Here is an 18,889-nt window from a genome sequence, read left to right on the forward strand (position 1 = left end):
AATGTGTTGTATTTTTTCTATTGTTATTTAATTGTTGTTTTCCCCTTGTGTTCAAATGTCTTGAGGAAAGGCTGATGATGATGGCTGACAGCTCACTGCAGGAACTGCTTTTCCTCTGTAAGTGATTATCACGATTGTTATTGACAGCCCGAGGGGATGTACTGCTGGTCAGTGTACGTAAAAATATAAGGACTGCTGTTTTGTATGGTTTGGAACTCATAACTGTCCAATCATGCTATCTGGATGCTGAATTAACAAAGATAATGCAGTACTAAAACCATTTTCACTCAGTTTTCCTCTCAAAGGAAAACCCAACCCTCATTTGTTAGACTGCAGGCTTGATGACTGACTTGACATTGTTAAATGAAATCAAATACACGAACAGTCCTGTTACCACAGCTACAAATCTTTAATACAGAGATGATGTGTTAGCTGCTCTTCTGGCTTCATGAATACATATTTTATTATCATAGTGAAGGTCTAATTACCAAAACAAAAAAGAGAGCTACACTGAGATTTGGGGGATGTCAGGTGCCTGTCAACTGTTAGCAGGATGGAATCCATTTGCCCCAGTTCCACATCAAAGAAATAATAATAATAGCAATTTATCCACTTTTAAAAATGTTTGGATTTAAACTGCCTTTTACTGCCTGTACATCACGTCTGTCACACTGGTGGTGGTCTGATATTAGACTCATCATGTTTTATTAAAATGCAGATTCTGCCTATTGCAACATTTTATTATTTGCCTATCTGCTTTCAAAACCACTACTAGTTTGGGTATAACAAATAGTATAAATGGAAAAAGGAAAAAAAAAAAGATTCTGGATAAGATTCCTTTAATGTAAATATTTGGGGTTGCAGTCAGTCTTTTAAAATCAAAACTCTCCCAGCAAGTTCTAAGTATTGTGAAAATTGTATCAGGTAATTGTCACTTTAGTCAGATTTGGAAAGTGCATTTTTGTGTGAGTGTAAATTGTGTAGTTTTCACCAGCAAAACCTGTACAGTGCAGAGCAGCCAATATTGCCATCTCTGGTACAGTCAGGATCTACCATTCCTCCTGTATTCACCAGTTTCCATTTAATGGTGGAAGTATTTTACAATACTTTACAGAAACTGAAGGTCCTAGACTTGGTCAGTACCTTTTCCATGCCTCTGTGTACACGGTTTGAGTGTCAGCAGCCTTTCAGAGTGTGCACAGCGAGGGATGGGAAATAGCAGAAAAAAATGTCCCTCATGGCTGGGGCTCCCCTCAATGCAGTTCAGGAGCCTTTCCTGGCCTAGACAGGGAGGAGGAAATCTTTTCCTTTGTTCCTTCTTTCTTTTTCCTTTGTTCCTTCTTTCATTTATTTCCTGGCAGCACCTTCAATTTTGCGCCTCAAACCTCACATCCTCTGTCTCTTCTATATTTAAGACAACAACAGCTACTCACAGCTTATCTTTCTCTGCATCTCCCATGGCTGCTTGCTGTTCCAGGTTTGCTTTCCAGATCACAAATGCTGGAGAAGTGAGTCTTCTGTGGGATCATGTCCACCGGCAGAGAAGGCAAACCCAACAGGAACTACTTTTATTTCCTTTAGCAATGCAAACAGTGCCCTTCCTGAGGTTAAATGGGATTAAACAGATTTTGAGCTGCACAAAGGCTGTTTGCGCTCTTGTACAGCCCTGAGTGAACTTCCTCCCATGCTCCCTCCACAGACTGTAGTGCCTGAGCACTAGGGGAAAAGGAGCTGCTTAGGTGGCGTTATGAGGAAAGATGAAAGCTGCTTTGGTCAACTCAACTCTATCCAGCTACTGGGGACCACTGTGTGTGAGAAGCTGGTGGAGGAACTGATCCCATTTCTGGTGTTGGACACCACGGGATCAGTTGAGGTGCTGTCATTGGGGGCATCAGAAGTTAAGCAGTAGAAAGTAATGCTCCGAGTATGTAGACCATAAGCAATATACCTAGAAAATGGGGTCAAGAATCTACAAATAATGTTTCTTTTCAGGTAAACATGCTTAAACCTAAAAGACTAAATTACTGGAAGCATAGTCACTTTCTCATTTCTCTTGAAGTGATTCCAACTTGTTTTAATGTTTTTGGCATTTCCCTGCAACACTGATTAAGTCTGCTCACTGGAGGAAACAAAAAGATACTGAGCATTTCAATCCACTGATTTGACAGAAAAGCACTGGCTGACAGTCATAGCATCAGTGATCCCAGTTAGATAAGAAAAGAAGTGGAACATTATTTGATATGGGAAAGGCTAATAATTTACTGTGTATTGTGTGCATCATGGCATCTTTTTTTCTGCCACTGCAGGTGAATAGGTATTTTCCTACTGATAAATGCCTGAATGGAAGAGGAAGATATATGCTGCTATCTCTGTTCCCTTTGATAAGACAATGATATTATCATCTGAGAAATAGCATTCATCTCTATGTTGAAAAGCCATGTTTGCTAAATTTTAGCATGTGAGTCTGAACTCAGCTAAATATAACTGTGCTATGTTCCTGTAAAAAATAAAGGTAGTATCAAATGCTACCATGTATTTCTAATTTCCCAACCATGTCAAAATAATTCTATACCTATTTCTTAAAAGGTGTTTAAAACCTATTTCTGGGTGTTTGCTATTAATCCTCTTAGTGGACTCAATGCAGATGTGTGGAAAAATGCTAGTCAGCTTTAGATTAGATTCTTCTGTACCTGAGGAAACTAGCAAAATAAAATCCCCAAATCCTTGTCATATCTGGTATTTAAGTGAAGTTCAGTGCAGGGCTAGAATAATAGTGCGTTTGGGGCGTCTTGGGGGTGGTTGGTTTGTTTGTTTAGTTTTGGTTGGTTGTTTTTGTTTGGCTTGGTTTTGTTTATGGAAAGTTCAATATTGAAATGGACACCTTATTTTGGGGGGTGGAAGAAAAAGACAAAGAGTATGTAAAGCTACAAAGTCACCTGCACTTGCTAATTTCCATTTTCTTTATTAAGGATTCAAATTGAATCCTCAGTCCTGGGTTTCATGCATGCACCAATACTGTGATCAAATTTGTGTGCTTTAGATGAAGTACAGTTTCCTTTGTACATGGACACCAGCAAGTCACTAGGTAAATGTACAGAAAAGGGTACAAAGACCAGTTCACCAACGCTGTTAATCAGGGCGTGAGGCAACTTGCTCCAAGTCCTTTGTTTCCCGAACAATTCAGTATTGTTTGTTCTTGTTCCTGTAACTATGAAGTCCACGTAAATATATTCCCCCCCCCCCCCGGGATGGTGCCTTATAAACAAGCCGAAATTTTTTCAAATATAATTTGTTTTCCTTTCACGGTGGGCATGCAGCTTGGAGTTATCACCTGTATGTAACCTGATATTCTGTGACTAAAAGGTAAAAATTAGGCAATTAAATTAATGAATTATTAACTAAAAATGCACGGAATCGGCATTGATGCTGACGGAGATGGAAAGAGTAAATGCCACAAAGAGAAAAGCTCAGTAACCTGTGAAAATTTCGGCGTTTCTCCGCAGTACTCAAACCTCAATTTCCTGTCTGGAGCAAGAGCTGCCCTCGCTCCCCGCCCCGGGGTGGCCTCGGCAGCCCCGCCCCGCAGTGCTGAGTGCTCCCGAACCGCCCGGGCGAGCTGTGCGCAGTCACCGCAGGGGAGAGGACGGGAGGGGAGAGGAGCTGCGCCTCGGCTTTCGGAACGGTATTTTTTGCTGTGGCTATAAGTGTCCTTATCGCCCATGATTCCTTCGAGGCGGTCCTCTCAGGCATCTCTGGGGATGCTCTAATGAACATCAGGCCTGTGACAAGGGCCTGATGATCAGAAGGACCACATTTTCTGGTTGGGAATTGCACGTTAAGTTAGAATTTAGTTCTCTTTAGTGAAGTAACTCGCTTGCAAAGACTGGTTTAAGGGAAGCTGTTGCTGCCCAGGCTGTGTCGGGAGAGCCCTGCCTGAGAGAGCAGCAGCAGCAGCACAGTTCTGGTAGCGGTGGTCCTGACCCCAGCAGTGAAGTGAGCAGTGTTGGATGTGCCTTCGTCTCAGTGAGGCTGGATACCCTGGGTGTGACCTGTTTTTTTGGCTGCCAGGTGTCTGCACTCCTAGGTTTCAGGAGAGATGCCAGTGTAAGGGGAGAGGATGCCCTACAGCATCAGAACCAAAATATTTTGAGTCAACTTACAGCTTATTTCATTTGTGCCTTCTCTGAAGACTATTTTGTTAACTTTAGATCAACTGGTTGATTTTTAAGCATACTGTTTCTCCAGCAGTCAAGGTTAAAATCAGGTGGCTGAATAGTCTAATATAACGTGACGATGAGAAGAAATGCCACAAAGCTGGCTGGGGTGAACAAATGCATGGCTCACAGCTATTTGACTTTCTAAGTCTTTTTTTAATGTTGAACCTTCCTGGAAAGGGCCTGGCTTGGTATTTAAATGGAACCATGTGTAATGTTTGTGCTTGGGGGCTTATGTCAGTATGCTCTTGGCAGCATTTTAATGAGCTGGATAAGAAACGAAACTGCCTGTTACGCTAGGATGCTGTTTTCCTGATAAAAAGAGGAAGCTCTGTAGTTAATGTAATTATGACGTCTCTGAATTACTGGAAGCATATCTACTGACATTCGTCAGAGTGGGCTGTGTAATGTAGTTCTGAAAATGAGAAAGTGACTGAGAAAAAAACATGGACAATTTGCCATTCATAAAAAAGGAACTATCTAGGGATGTTATTTCCTTACTCCGTAAGGAATTGGTTGTGCTGTGCTGAGTGAGAGGGTCTAAAATATCCCAGCAATTGACTGCTACTTCTGAGAGCAAAGGCAAAAAGTCTGGGAACTCCTATGGATGTGGAAGAAGGCTGGCAATATGGGTTCTAGATAGCACCGTACAGAGGGACAGAGTATGAAAAATCGGACATGTTGGTATCAGTTCCTTTCTCTCATGAGCACTACAGCAAATGAAGGGTGGGGTCTGCTGCCAGTGGGCCAGCCCCCGGCTGAATGGCTGCACAGGGCATATAAAAACCTGTTTGGGGGCTTGGTGGTGGTTCTTCTGCCATTTATTTCCTCTCAGCATTCAAGTGGTTGAGATTGGAGGCCATGCTGTGGGGCTCAGGTTGTGAGTTTCAGGAGAGGCACCTGGCAGTGCCCACCTTTCCTGATCCCAGTGCTCAGGTGCAGCAGGGGGACCTTGGGCCATCCAGGAGCTGTATTTCATAAGGGTTGCTCATTATCAGGCAGCCACTTTCTGTGAAGCATCACCAGTTCCCCCAGTGCCTCCTTTTTGGCAGCAAAATCGCTTCTGTCTTCCCCCTGTATAAAGCTGGACCCGAGTATGTCCCTTACTCCAGAGAAGAGAGATATTTATATCTCATCTGTACTCCCTTTGGGAGAGTGGACCCATAGAAATGAGTTACTATGGGAATCTGTCAGGAAAGCCAAAACTTGATGGCTTTTCCCAGCACAGGCTCCCTCGCACATCCCTAGCCCAAGGGAGGGGTGAGGCTGGTCCCTGCCACTTCTTAGCCTTCACCACTCAGGTGTGGGATTTTTGTCCATGTTTGATTAGCAAAAACCTCAGGTAGTGTAATAACGTGTGAAGGACCTTTATAATCCTTGCAAAATTCAGGTTCAAAAGGATAAACTTTGGACGTTATTTTGTTTCATCCCTCTGCTTAAAGGCAGCCTAAATTCAAATTTATTTTGCTCAAGGCCTTATAAAGCTGTATACGAGATATATTACAAAGATATACAGCTGCTTCTTCTGGAACATCATGGCCAGATTATTCACTCCAACACACTTAATCCCGATTTATGTTGTGAATTCATGTTGCAGCATGTCATCAGTATAGCAGAAGGGATTCATGCAGCTACTGTTTTTGTTGAACCAAAATGAATTCCGTAATGGACTTCTACTTGCTGAAGTACTTGATTTCTTTTTTTGCCCCTTTAATTCTACGTAGTTTAAACTCCATTACAAAGAAATAGCATTCTTCCTCATTTGTATTACTGGGAGCTAAATGCAAAAACCTTCACTTTTCCCTGCCATGTTGATGCCTAAGAGATCGAGGAAAAAAGACTCCAGGCCAAATTAGGTAGGAGATAAGATAAGAGAGCAGAAGTTTTAATGAGCCTCCAGGCTCCAGGAATACAAACCCACACGCACACGCTTCAGCTCAGGTGTTACAATTTTTATAATGATGTCCATCCAGTCCCTGCTTGTCCACCCCCCAGTTCTGCCTCATTCCACCCCCCGGCACGTCCCTTCGGGAATTGAGTCTGGGGGAGTTTGGGACCCTTCTTTCATCATCTTCATCAAAGCACGTGCAGCCCTTGGAGGCCGTTGTCCATGTTTTACATTCCTGGGGCAGGCGTTAGGGTAGAAGACTAAACAACGGACTTAATGGAGTTTTGATATGGGAAGGGGGTTTGATATGTACAACCGTTAGGCTCCTGCAGTTAATTCTACTGGAAAATACTGATAGAAGATATAATATCATGAGAAACACACTACAGCTACATTTAAAATCTACATAGCTACTTCTAAAATCTATAAAAATTTAAAAAAATCTAAAAAAATTAAAACCCCAAAAACTCTAGAGGAACAATGTAAGTAATGTTTCAATGACCGTTCTCTATACTTATTTTAAAAGTGCTACTAGAACTAGTAACACCTAGCTGTAGGCAAAGCCACATTTTATTAAACTGACATGAAAATGTAGGCTTTGGTTTATTGCTCTGTGCAACCCAGGCAGGTGGAACCAACAGGGAAGTGTTCACAGCACCAAGCCTGACAGAGTTCAAAAAGCATTTGGACAATGCTCTCAGGCACATGGTGTGATTCTTGGGGCTGACTTGTGCAGAGCCAGGAGTTGGATGTTGATGATCCTAGTGAGTCCCTTCTAACTCAGGAGATTTCATGATGCTATGGACACATTTTCTGAGTGACTGGTCTTCCTGTTACTACTGCTTCTTGACTGAAGTTTCGCTGGGTGGGAATTTCACCACATGTGACAACCTGGCAGAAAAAAAAATATTGTGCAATATAAAGGTTGACAAAAGTGAGTTTTTGTTCCTCGTTCCTGTGGTGTTACAGACTTTCATGGTACTGCACAGTCTTTAAAAATTTTCTGGATGAAAAGCAGGGCATGACTGACAATGTGTGATGACTGAATTGGAGGTAATAGGAGTCTAGATAAAAGGCAGTAGAAGAATAGAGACAATTTTAATTAAAAAAATAATCTTAACTATTCTCTTTAACATCATGTCTGATGAAATGGGGGCTGAGCTTTGTAAAATCTTTGAGCAGATCAACACTTTCTAATTCCTAGATTGTACAATGGCATATATGTGTGGTTGTAGGGACAATAAAAGATTCTGGACTACTATAAAGGCTTTCTTTTAAATAAATCTTATGATTCTGTCTTTCCTTTTACCAAAGGATTTAGTTGTAATTCTTAGCATTTCACTGAAGGTCAGGTAGCTGGAACATCTCACAGTATAAACTGATCTTTTGCTAGTTTACATAACATTGTTTATTTTTTTTAATTTGTGATACTCGTACAAGCTGGTAATTTTGTCAACATAATCAATATGGTCATGTATTAAACTTGTCACTCTACAGCATAAACTGTGAAAACAAGGTTTGAGTTATGTAGTTTGGATGTGTTCTTTCAGATTTTTAAATCAGATATATAATTGTAAATAGAAGAAAAAAAATACTGAGAAGGGATGGCTTTAAGAGCAATTTATTAAACAAAGAGGATTTTGTGTAGGTTTTGGGAAATGAGCTAGTTCCGTGACATCCCAGAACCAATAAACATCATTCCATGACATCTGCTTTTACTCTGGGAGTGAAAACAGGAAGGAACTGCTTTCGGTTTCAGCTTCATTCCCAGCTTTGAACGACGGTCTTCATTGAACTGAAGTAGTTAGAAGATCCATAACAGACAAAATGTATTACTGGTTTAAATTGAATGGGATTATTGTTAAAGAGGAACTAGGTTTATTTTTTTATTTTAAAGCTTTTGATTCTATTAAAAATCAGTGCCTATTCCATTCTTTTTTAGACTTCCCCTGAGACTTAAAAGAAGTATTTCTCAAGGTTGGTGCTGCTATCAGTAAATGTTCTTTCTGGTGTGGTGTGTTTCTGTTTGGAGGGGGGTGTGTGTGTTTGTTTGTTTATTTGTGTTTTGTGGGGGGGGTTGTTTGTTTTGTTTTTGTTTTAATTCCTTTGGCAACCTGGAAGAGTAGAAGGAAAAAGACAAGCAGTTGGCCCTTTCACTCATGGTGTTCTGCTTAGCTTCTCACTCCCCTGTGTGAGCCCGCTATTTTTATCTTGTGAAGGTGAAAACTGGATCGGTGTAATTTAGTAGTACCACTTCAGAAGTGGAATAGTTTAAAAGAACTGAATGGGGGTAGCGTGGCAGCATGACTGCTCCAGTATTTACCCAGCAGGTTTTGTAGTCAGCATCAATACACTGAACCAGCTGCTCTGAAATTACTGCAGTAATTTGTTCATATGAATTGCATGATGTTTCTGAAGGCTACACAGTGGAGTCTTGCACATCCCAATGCTTGCCTCTGAGTTGGGGATGATTTCGGGATGCTCAAAGCATGAATGCAGGCATAGATAATTCAGATTTATGTGGCGGTGGAGACATAGCTTATAAGGAAGCTGAGACATTTTAGGTTATTTTACCTTGTATTTGTAGTTCAGCTTTCCCATATGGTTTAGACAGGCAAATATCTTTTATCAGTAATAAATAGAGAATGCTGAATAACTCTTTTGTGAAATTATATATTAAAAACATCATGAAATAAAAATGTTGTTTTGCAGAACAACTGTAAGCAGATCCACGGTGATGCAAGGTGAGTAAAGTATAAACAAAATGTCATCTTTTGTTAACATCAAAGATATCGTGAGTCCTTCCAAGGTGTTCAAGCAATATTAGCTTAGCTATTAGTTTACCTTCTAATTATATGAAATATGTGTGAAAGTGTTAAAATTTTAAAATTGAATATTTTACAAAACATAGAGCTTACATTTTCAGTTCTTGATTTCTGGAGTGAAATAAAAATAGTAAATAAGTAATCTTGAAGTTCAAGTTATTTGTGCTTAAAAACTGAAGTTGGTAAATGTTTTAAAATTCATAGACCTCGCAGTCTGCTGGTGAGGCAGTAGTACAGTCCGAACTTGAAGAAGTTGGGAGAAGCTGTTTTACACAGAGGGGAGTGGCTCATTTCCATGTTCTGTACTGGAGGGCAGCCTGTCAGTTTCCTGGCAATGCTTGGATTTAAAGCTTCCTTCTAAATATCAGTGAACAAAGGCACCTCTGGGCCAGACAGAGTGAACTGATCCTGGTTGAGCAGGGCTTGAACTGGGTGATCTCAAGAGGTCCATTTTGAGCCAAATGATTCCATGACTTATTCATGACATCATGGGCAATACCTGCCTTTTTTTCTGAGCTTTAGGGACCAGAACTCCTTTAAGTTATACTGATGTTTAATATATACACTGTTCATAAATATGAGCTTGCTGTAAGGTTTTTGCTATACAGAAAAGAGCTGCCTAATTTATGTGTGTATTCTGGAAAAGGAGGCAGTGTTGGGGATCTTTCCCCCTAGGGTAGGAGGAAAAGATCAATACTCAGAGAGTATATTCCATTCTTCCAGGACCTCAACCTGCCACAGCACCTGGAGTCCCCTTTGGCTCCCCTCAGCATGTCCCTGGGACTTACCAAGGTAGGTTGCTTGGTTACAGACCTGTGATACTGTTAGGAAATAACCATGGGGAATATGGGGTTGTACAAGTGTGATCATCTCCAATTTACTGCTATTCGTTCTATAAAGTTTCTTTTAATTTCTGCTTTGCTGGAAAGTAATTTCTTTCCTTTTTGAATATATGCTGAGCAGTACCAACAGTGGTAGGAGTTAAAAATGTCAGATATTCTGCTGTGGTCACTGTGGGGAGTTTGCTAGGGAGGTGTTTTTGATCAAACTTCCCTGCTAGGGAGGTTAACTGATGCAAAGCAATTAATGTGTGGCAGCTTCTTACTGATAATCAGATTTTTTTAATTGTTATTTCAGTATTTCACTTTATTTTTCTCAAGAAATCCAGAACTGAAGAAAATTGTTTTCCTCCTGCAGTTCTGCTGGTCCACATATTCCGTTCCTGTTTCTTGCTCTGTTGCTGTACTTAGCATGTGGTTAGACTTTACACTTTCCCTCACTTGCTTTTCTCCTCTTCTTTCTTATTTTCTGCTCTACATTCAAAATGCAACACTCCTAAACAGCTTCTCGTTCTGCCAGTGATTGCTTTCTGAAGCACCGAATCACAGTGTGCAATATCTAACAGTCAGACTCAAACCAAAAATTACAGATAAAATGCAAAATGTTTGGCCTAAGTTACTGTGCTGTTCATAAGTTAAAACTTGTGCATCTTGCAACAAGGCAATCTGAGGTGTGTAAGTACAGTTGGCTTCAGCAAGGAATGAGCATTCACTGCCTGTGCCATGAAGGTCACGGGAGTATTTTTATTTTGAATAATTGTATGTGCACACGCTTGCACACAATAGCAGTAGATAATTTATGTGTAAGCCTCAGACATAAAAGTGAATTTATATTCTCAAAGGGTGGATTCTTCTCTGGGGTGAGCTGGCCACCTAAGTATTTTAAGCCACAGCTGTTTACATCACCCAGTACTGACCTGGTTATGGCCACAGCCTGATCTTTCACATGTAACAGTCCTTGTATTGTAACATAATGTGAAATTTGGTGCTGAGCTGGTGTGGGCTAAAGATAAGTCTACAAGTCAGTATCTTGAACTATTTGTACAGCTCTACAAAAATACTCTTTGTACCTTCTGCATTGTGGTCACTTCTGAGTAAAACATAAAATCCTTTGTGTAAGACTGAAAGCCTGTCTGCCCACCAGAAGGTATTAAAAAAGGGGAAAAAAATATTGTTGTTGTTCTGTAACTTTCACTCTCAACTTCTGCAGCTTCAGCGACACGGGTAGAGGAAGGCAGGGCTCTGAGCCCAGGGGGACAAGGGATGGACCGTGGCACCAAGGCAGCGCTGCCTGTGCCATCTGCTGGGCTGCTGAGCACTTACACCCTGCAGTGCTCCCTGAGAGCTTGTTTTCTATTCAGCACCAATTGAAGACTTGACATTCACAAAACGTGGAACTCTTTCCTCCTTTACTACGCACCTCCTCTGTGAAGGAGTTGTGCATTTTCTGGGTTTTGACAGAGAATCCATTAAACAAATGGGAAAGTGCAGTTTTTAGGTTACAGACTTCTGGTTTGAAAACTACAGATGATCTTTGCTAAAAGGGCGTTTCCTTTCACGTAAGTAGAAGGTGTAATTTCAGGAAAACTTTATCTTAAAATTACTCATTTGCTCAACTGACAACTTGTAAATGCCAGTGCTTTTCTTGGAATTTAAAGCCTTCTGTCTTCTCTACTTAGAAATAACCTTCATTCATTTATTTGTAATTTTTGAATTGCCTATCTTTATGTGAATGCAATTTCTGCTGTATTCAAGAATGCTGCATTTATTTATTTTGTTTGAGGTTTTTCTGAGGCATTAGAACTTCCCATCCAGTGTAACTTCCTTCATGAAGGTTGTTGTATTCATAACTGAAATATAGAAGGTATAAGGATCTCCATAGTTCAAAACAGTGAACCAATTAATCTTTTGAAGATCAATGGGGCAATTCTTTTCCAGTATCTAACTTTCATAACTGTCTCTCTCTTACCATGCCCAATGTCTCAGGTGCAGGGAACTATGGCTTTCAAGCACAGCCCATGGGATTCCCAGGCGGACCTGCTGTTCCACCTGTCCAGAACCAGCCTGTCATGCAGGATGGGACAATTTGGATGCCTATCCCTCCTTCTATTCCCAACTGCCCTCCTGGACTGGAATACCTCCTCCAGGTACCTGCACCTTTCCTCCTTCCAGAGATGGGGTATTCACCTGGGAAGCGGCCTGCATCCATGAAAAGGCAAAATAAAGCATCTGGCTGTGTTGCAGCTGGGTGGGTTGCTGCTTTTGGGCTGCTAAGTGAAGCCTCAGATGCACCTCTGAGTGTAGAGGTGCCTGTTATGGCTCTAGCACTTGTCCAAGTAAGATGCTAAAGGACGAGGGGCACAGGGCTATTGTACATCCTTCCCATTCCTGAAGCTACTGTTCATGAGATGTAACATGATTTGGCAAGGTGTATACAACAACTATCTGTAATATGGGCAACTGTAGAACATTAGAGGTTCTTAATTTTCTACATGATGCTTTCTTCACACCGCTTCATAATGTTGTTAGTAAAGGTGCTAGTCAGACTTCACAACCTAGAGAATGCTAATAGCAAAATTGTTTCCAGATTACAGATATGTCCTTGTACTATAAAATACAGTTCATCTCATCACTGGCAAGATTAACGCTGGCATATTGTTGCCAGTTCTGCAAATTGCTAAAAAAAAAAAAGCAATGATGAGGAGGGGCTGATTTTCCCCTAATTTCCCTCAGAGCTGAGCAGTAGCTGAGCTTCTGCTCTAAAATGTCTCAGTTTCCTGCTTTCGTCTGCATGGAGACTCCGGGACCTGTGATGTCAGATCTCTGTCAGGCTCTGAGTCCTGAAAGGAGCACAGGCATGTTAGTCCTGCATGCTTGTAACCAGACCAGTTTGGGTAGAGCTCCTACCATCACCTCCAGTGCTCTGGAACACTGTTCTGCTGAACTGAAAGTGGACAGGACAAGGAGGGGGTGTGAGCTACTCCCACAGCTTTATTGGTAGATGATCTGCCTCTATACAATGTATTGATCCACAGATTTTCATTCTGAAGTGAAACAGCAATGACTCTTAAAACTACATTTCTCTTAGTTACAACTTGTTAACTATTTATTCTGTTTAATTTTTGAACCATGGACAGATTGACCAGATATTAATTCATCAGCAAATTGAACTTCTTGAGAGTAAGTACAAAGTATTTAAATCTAATAATCCCAAAACCAGTGAAGTTTAGACTTTCTTTAACACTATGCATTTAAGGTGGATCATCACCTTTCGCTTTCCTGCCTCTAGTAACCTGTCTCAATTCCTGCAGAAGTTATGGAGGAGAGGAAGGAGAAATTAAGAGGGAAGAGGATTTTAAGCAGGTTCTACACAGCAATTAAACTGAAAAATCTTGGTAGCTAGTTATAGATAAAGTCACACATTTCTAATGTTATTAATTTACAATGATTTCTACTCTCCTCTCTTCCCTACTTAAAGATCTTTGTGTCATATCCCACCTAATTCCATAGACTGGCATGTGGCTTTGATCCTGTTTACAGGCAATCCTGCTGTTTTAGCAAACTCAATGGCTTTTTTTCTGTTCCCCTCATTCCATTCACTTTAAGAACATCAAAGTCATGTTATCAGTGTCTTTCAAATAGAAGAAATAAAATGGACCATACATCTCAGCTGACACCCAATGTTACTGTATTTTCTTTCCATAAAACTTAAAAGACTACTTTCATTTGTTATAGAAATTAATTAAAATTTCTCTCCTGGTTCTTGTTGCTTTCAATGTGTGCTGCTGTGAATCTTGACTGTGAGGCTTTTTAGTGGCCTTCTCATTCTGAACATATTTGTACCCTTTTCTGGCTTCACCCCCAGGTTCACAAGTGTTTTTACTTCTCATCTGTTTAGCTCTTCCCTGGGAATCTTCCATACTGTTATTGGTAACTGTGGTGCTTGCTCTGCAGCAGGTGTCCATGTCTGGTGGGGGGGGGAATGGGGACTGGTGGAAATCTCCGTGCTCTTTCTGCCTGTCCTTGTTCATGGTAACTTCTCTCTGAACTTCTTCATCAGGCTTCTCTGCTTGAGGGTCCTTTCCTCCCATTACCCTTTGCCAGCAGCTGCCTCTGAAGGACTTTGAGCGAGGCTTGCCTTCCCAAAGGGTAGCTATGGAGTTAGCAGGGAGAGATTTCTGACCGGACTTCTCCTATTTTTCAGTTTTGACTAGCTTTGAAACACAGAACAAATATGAGCTCAAGAATGCACTGGGGCAAAGGGTGTACTTTGCAGCAGAGGACACTGACTGCCTTACCAGGAATTGCTGTGGGGCATCACGACCCTTCACCATCCGGATTATAGACAACCTGGGCCACGAGGTGATAACGCTGCAGAGGCCTCTCCGGTGTTCTTCGTGCTGCTGTCCCTGCTGTTTGCAGGAGGTGAGTTGCTGCCTCTCACCGCCTTCCTTCAGATGGCACAGGGACCTCCTATGCAGTTTTAAGATGAGGTCTTGAATCAGGAGGTGAGGTGACACAAATCAGGTTTTGCCCATATGTTGTGGAAAGAGAGATTGGTGGGATTTCTGCATGGGATTCTTAATCTTGGAAGAAGGAAGTGTGCTGCAACACTTGGACTCACGCCGGACATTTCTGATTACGGTAATGAAAAATCTGATTGAACAGCATGTCAGGGAACTTGTGGCTAGTGCTGAAATCTGCACTGGAGGTGGACTTGGAATGGAAGAGTAAGGCAATGGCTTTCATAAAATAATAGCTAGATTTTTCGTTTTACAACTGTGAAAGCTATAGTGAAATTCAATTCACGAGATCATGAGTTTTTTTAATGATAACATAATTCTGGGATAATTGAACTTCTGCAACTTTAAATCTGAACCTACTTAGAACTATTACTCAGGGATTTGTAGTAGCTGCACCCTATAATATCTTCACTTACTGTATTTCTTTCACTGGACTTTGATGTTTATACTGTAGATGCATAGCTTGTGTCTCTTACTGTTTTCTTGAAGGCAAAAGTTGAATTTGAGATCTGCAATCTGAGTGCAGTCTTCTGAAAACACTCACAAAAAATTCCATGCAGGTCATGCATTGAATGGCCAGATTGTTGTGGAAAAATAAGTTTTGGTTTCTTTGTGTGCTGTTGTGGGTTTTGTCTCACAAGCATATCAAAGCATGAACACTCACTTGGAGGTTTTCTCTTTCCTGCAAAGGTGGAAGTTCAGGCGCCTCCAGGAACAACAGTTGGTTATGTTGTCCAGAACTGGCATGCCTGCCTGCCAAAGTTTACCATTCAAGATGAGAAAGGAATGGATGTACTGAAAATTACTGGCCCATGTGTTGTCTGCAGCTGTTGTGAGGATGTTAATTTTGAGGTATGGAATGCTAAAAATCGTTTGCATATATCTATTTTCAGATAGTAGCTTGATAGTAGTTTGTGGCTCAACTTATACAACAGTTCAGTTGACAGGTAATATATTAAGTAATTATTACATAATCTTTTAATGCTGCTATAATCAACTCACTTCTCTAGATATCTAAATTACTCTGGATAAAACAGACAAAATGCCAGAAATTACATCTTAAAGCCACTCATTCATGATCAGTGAGAATAATTCCCTGTGGCTGCACACAAATTAGTTAATTAAAATACTGAGGAGCAAAGTCTTTTTGAATCTATTATGTTAGGCCCTAACAAAAAATATTATTCTCAGCTGTATTAGGTATTTATTGAAATGACCTTCTACAATGACATATTTAATAATTTAATAATCATTCAATGAACTAGTAAATCAAGATAATTTAGACCTAAAATATAGAGTTGAATGACTGAGGAGTTGCAACTTTTACTTTAAATTAATAGTGATTAATGCACATTAAGTAGTAGATATACTAGCCTACCATTTAATATTTAAAATAATGTTGCAGAGGGTTACTGAAGTAAATTTAATATGATTTTATTTTGGGAACTAGTCTTTCAGATGACCCAGAAGACTGGACCTAACTTTGGGAAACATAATGTTGACAAAGGGCTAATCTCTGCCTTGGAACAGAAGAATGTAGTTTAATTTTGTTGTTTAATTTTCACTTGAGCAATTCCTGATAAATGGCAGGAGAAAATAATTTCACTCTCTTGGCTAAAAGACAGCACTTCCAGGAGAGTGTGTGTGTGTGCATGTGGTAGCTGTCTCCCAGCACCATTAAAACATTGAACTTGCAGTCAGATTCAGAATTAAGTTCATGGCTGTGCTACTAAAGGATGACTTTCTGATAGTCTCATTGCCTTTTGGTACAAACACTTGCATTCAGTAAACACATTAATTCATACAGCATAGTCTGAAGCTTTCAGATGGACCTACACTGAAATGTATTTGGGAATATTATCAATGACAGATTTCATGATATTGTTTTAATTTTATATTAAACCAGGTGAAGTCTCTGGATGAGACTTGTACTGTTGGGAGGATTTCTAAGCATTGGACTGGGTTTGTGAAAGAAGCCTTTACAGATGCAGATAACTTTGGAATCACATTCCCAATGGACCTTGATGTGAAAATGAAAGCTGTTATGATTGGAGCTTGCTTCCTTATCGTAAGTCTGTTATTCACTAGTATTTGAATAGGCACTAACTTTTTCATCTTCATGTTCAAATTATGCTGGTAAAGGATTTGATTCTGAGCTCCTTGAAGTGGGTGACAGCTTCTGAACTTCAATGTGTAAAACTGACCGTAAAAGGCTATACAGAATTATTTTAGATAATAAGCTTGTTCCAGACTACATGAAGTGCTAATGGTATTTAAGAAGAGCTTTGTATGTAATGGGACTGATAAAACCTGTAAAGGGAAGACTCCTTACAGACTCAGCAGCAGAAGAAAGCAAGTTTATATGAATGTTGAAACCAGAAAAATACAGATCAGCAGTAGCCAAGAGATCCATCCAAAGCCAGAGCAGCCTGCTGAGCTGGTGAACAGTTGAATGCTGCAGCCAGCTCATCCTGGCTCTCCTGGGAAGTAAGTGAAGCACTGAGCTGAGCAGGACTAAATGCTCTCAGAGGAGTAATTTCCAAATGGAGGGGCTACTGCGGAGGCTAAGCACATTGAACTTGTTAGAGCACTTCTCAGCTGTACTTAGAGTCTGCTGTGTCAAAATTGCAGTGCAGTTCTCTTTGCTCTTTGAAAACGGTGCAACACACTTGTGTTTCCACTTACCTGTGCAATTCTGCATCAGTACAATTTTAAAATGTGCACTGCTTCTGTGCTGGCAGGGCTGCAGAGGGGTAGGAAAGGGGTATGTGAAGCACCTTGAGTTTGGGAAGGTCTCACCAGCCTCTAACAGCCCTGTGCACGAACCAGGCTTTGTTTAGCTGTGTGTGTTCCTGAGCATCAAGTACAGCGTTAGTGAGTTTGAGCAACCCAGGACTCCAAGCGCAGAAAATGGGCCTCCCACATGTAAACTTAAAGATAATCATCATTACAATGGAATCCAGTTTGAGGTAAAATGAAAGGGACTGAGTCAGGTTGAACAAAGCCAGGGCAAGAATCCCAAGTAAAGGATCACTAGCTTTGGCTAGTGATAAAAGTTTCCATGTTGGTCTTTCACCATCTCTCTCTGTGGGTGTCCCATGCTGAGAGACCCAAGTGATGGGGGCACGGCAACAGGCACCCCCACCTTCTTATCATTTGAGGTTTCAGAGAGGAAGGTGAACACCTTACAGAGCAGCCAGTAGATCTCTGAAATAAGAACCACATTAAGTATTTGTTTGTTTGCTTTTTTTTGCCCCTAAGGACTTCATGTTTTTTGAGCATGGTGCTGATAAGAACCAGCGAGCGGGAGTTTGGTGATGAAATCTAGAAGTTTTATATAGAAGAAAGAAGAACCTGGATGTCCCAACTTCCCAGTGAATTGCAGAGCTCCAGTAAGAATGTGAGAATTGTACATATTACAGTTACATTTCTAGAAGGGAAAAAGCTTTATGATCTTTTTTTCTTTTTTTTGTTTTTTTTGTACTCTGGTGAAATAGTTTGTAGTATTGAAATAAAAATCCTTTATCTGCACAGATGAATACTGTGATTTGTAGAAATATATGGCAACCTTTTTATTCCCGAGAGATTTGGAATTGTAAAGTAACTACTTATAGTAATACTTTAATTCCTAAAAAAGAGGACTACTTCTATATTCAATATTAATGTTAGCAGTGAACCTAATAAAGAGATGCTGATGTTTTCCTGCGTATCCTTTCGTAGTTTTGCCTTGGTGTTCACATTCTGTAGTTTTCAACTTCTTATCCAAATATATCAAATATATACGTTCAAAACAATGTAATGGATGTGAAAAGAACTGTCTGAAATCAGTGTAAAATTATATTAATTTGGTGTATTGGGTCTGGCTTCGTTTTGCCACAGCTGCCCTCCCAGTGCTGTGCTTTGTGTTGGTAGCTGGAAGGGTGTTGATAACACACCAGTGTTTTGGCTACTGCTGAGCAGAGCTGGCACAGCATCAGTGTTGTCTCTCAACATTCCAGCCCCCATCAGTAGGTGGGAGTGGGTAAGATCCTGGGAGGGAACACAACTAGACCAGCTGACCCAAATTGGCCAAAGAGATATTCCACACCATATGATGTCAGCTCAGATATAAAAGCTAAGAAAAGGAGGAGGAGGAACCAGGGGCATTAACGTTTGCCTTCTGGAGCAACTGCTACATGTGCTGAAGCGTTGCTTCCCAGGAAGTGGCCAGACATCACTTGCTGTAGAAGAAAAAAGAGAATTAGAAGAATAAAGTTATTTTTTTTTTTACTCTTTGTGCGCACACAAACTTTCACTTTTGCTTTAGTAAACTGACATATCTCAACCTATGAATCCTGTTCCATCTTATTTTCTCTTCCCTATGCAGCTGAGAAGGGGGTGTGATAAAGTGGCTTGGTGGGCAACTGGCATCCAGCCAAGGTCAGCCCACCGCATCTGGTGATAAATATGTTGCCAAGTATGACTCCTAAGTGTTTCCTGATTTTGATTGTTTTGAAACTTAAAGTTTATATTTTCAGTAATGGAAGTTAGAGGAGACAGGAAATATAAATGTCTGTTTGCTTCTGTTTAATAATCCTTTAGTAATTGCTTTGTGCACGAG

General features: G+C 40.6%; 1 protein-coding gene across 3 annotated transcripts; it reads left to right on the forward strand.

The window, feature by feature from the left end:
- The first annotated feature begins 3,607 nt into the window (after positions 1–3,607).
- Positions 3,608–17,998, forward strand: PLSCR1 (phospholipid scramblase 1). Of its 3 annotated transcripts, none has more exons than XM_027686223.1 (10): positions 3,608–3,650; positions 8,045–8,079; positions 8,815–8,846; positions 9,651–9,719; positions 11,753–11,913; positions 12,904–12,946; positions 13,971–14,191; positions 14,980–15,141; positions 16,196–16,357; positions 17,551–17,998. In XM_027686223.1, exons 3-10 carry the CDS (start codon positions 8,840–8,842, stop codon positions 17,605–17,607), a joined length of 882 nt encoding a protein of 293 aa, XP_027542024.1. In that variant the 5' UTR covers positions 3,608–3,650; positions 8,045–8,079; positions 8,815–8,839; the 3' UTR covers positions 17,608–17,998. The 3 variants fall into 3 exon arrangements, with proteins under 3 accessions (XP_027542024.1, XP_027542025.1, XP_027542023.1); XM_027686224.1 differs by lacking the exon at positions 3,608–3,650 and adding an exon at positions 3,665–3,682; XM_027686222.1 differs by lacking the exon at positions 3,608–3,650 and having other exon boundaries at positions 7,846–8,079.
- The last annotated feature ends 891 nt before the right edge of the window (positions 17,999–18,889 follow it).

This window comes from Neopelma chrysocephalum, unplaced genomic scaffold (assembly GCF_003984885.1).
Source record: "Neopelma chrysocephalum unplaced genomic scaffold, ASM398488v2 Primary Assembly neopelma1_70, whole genome shotgun sequence".
NCBI classification, from domain to species: domain Eukaryota; kingdom Metazoa; phylum Chordata; class Aves; order Passeriformes; family Pipridae; genus Neopelma; species Neopelma chrysocephalum.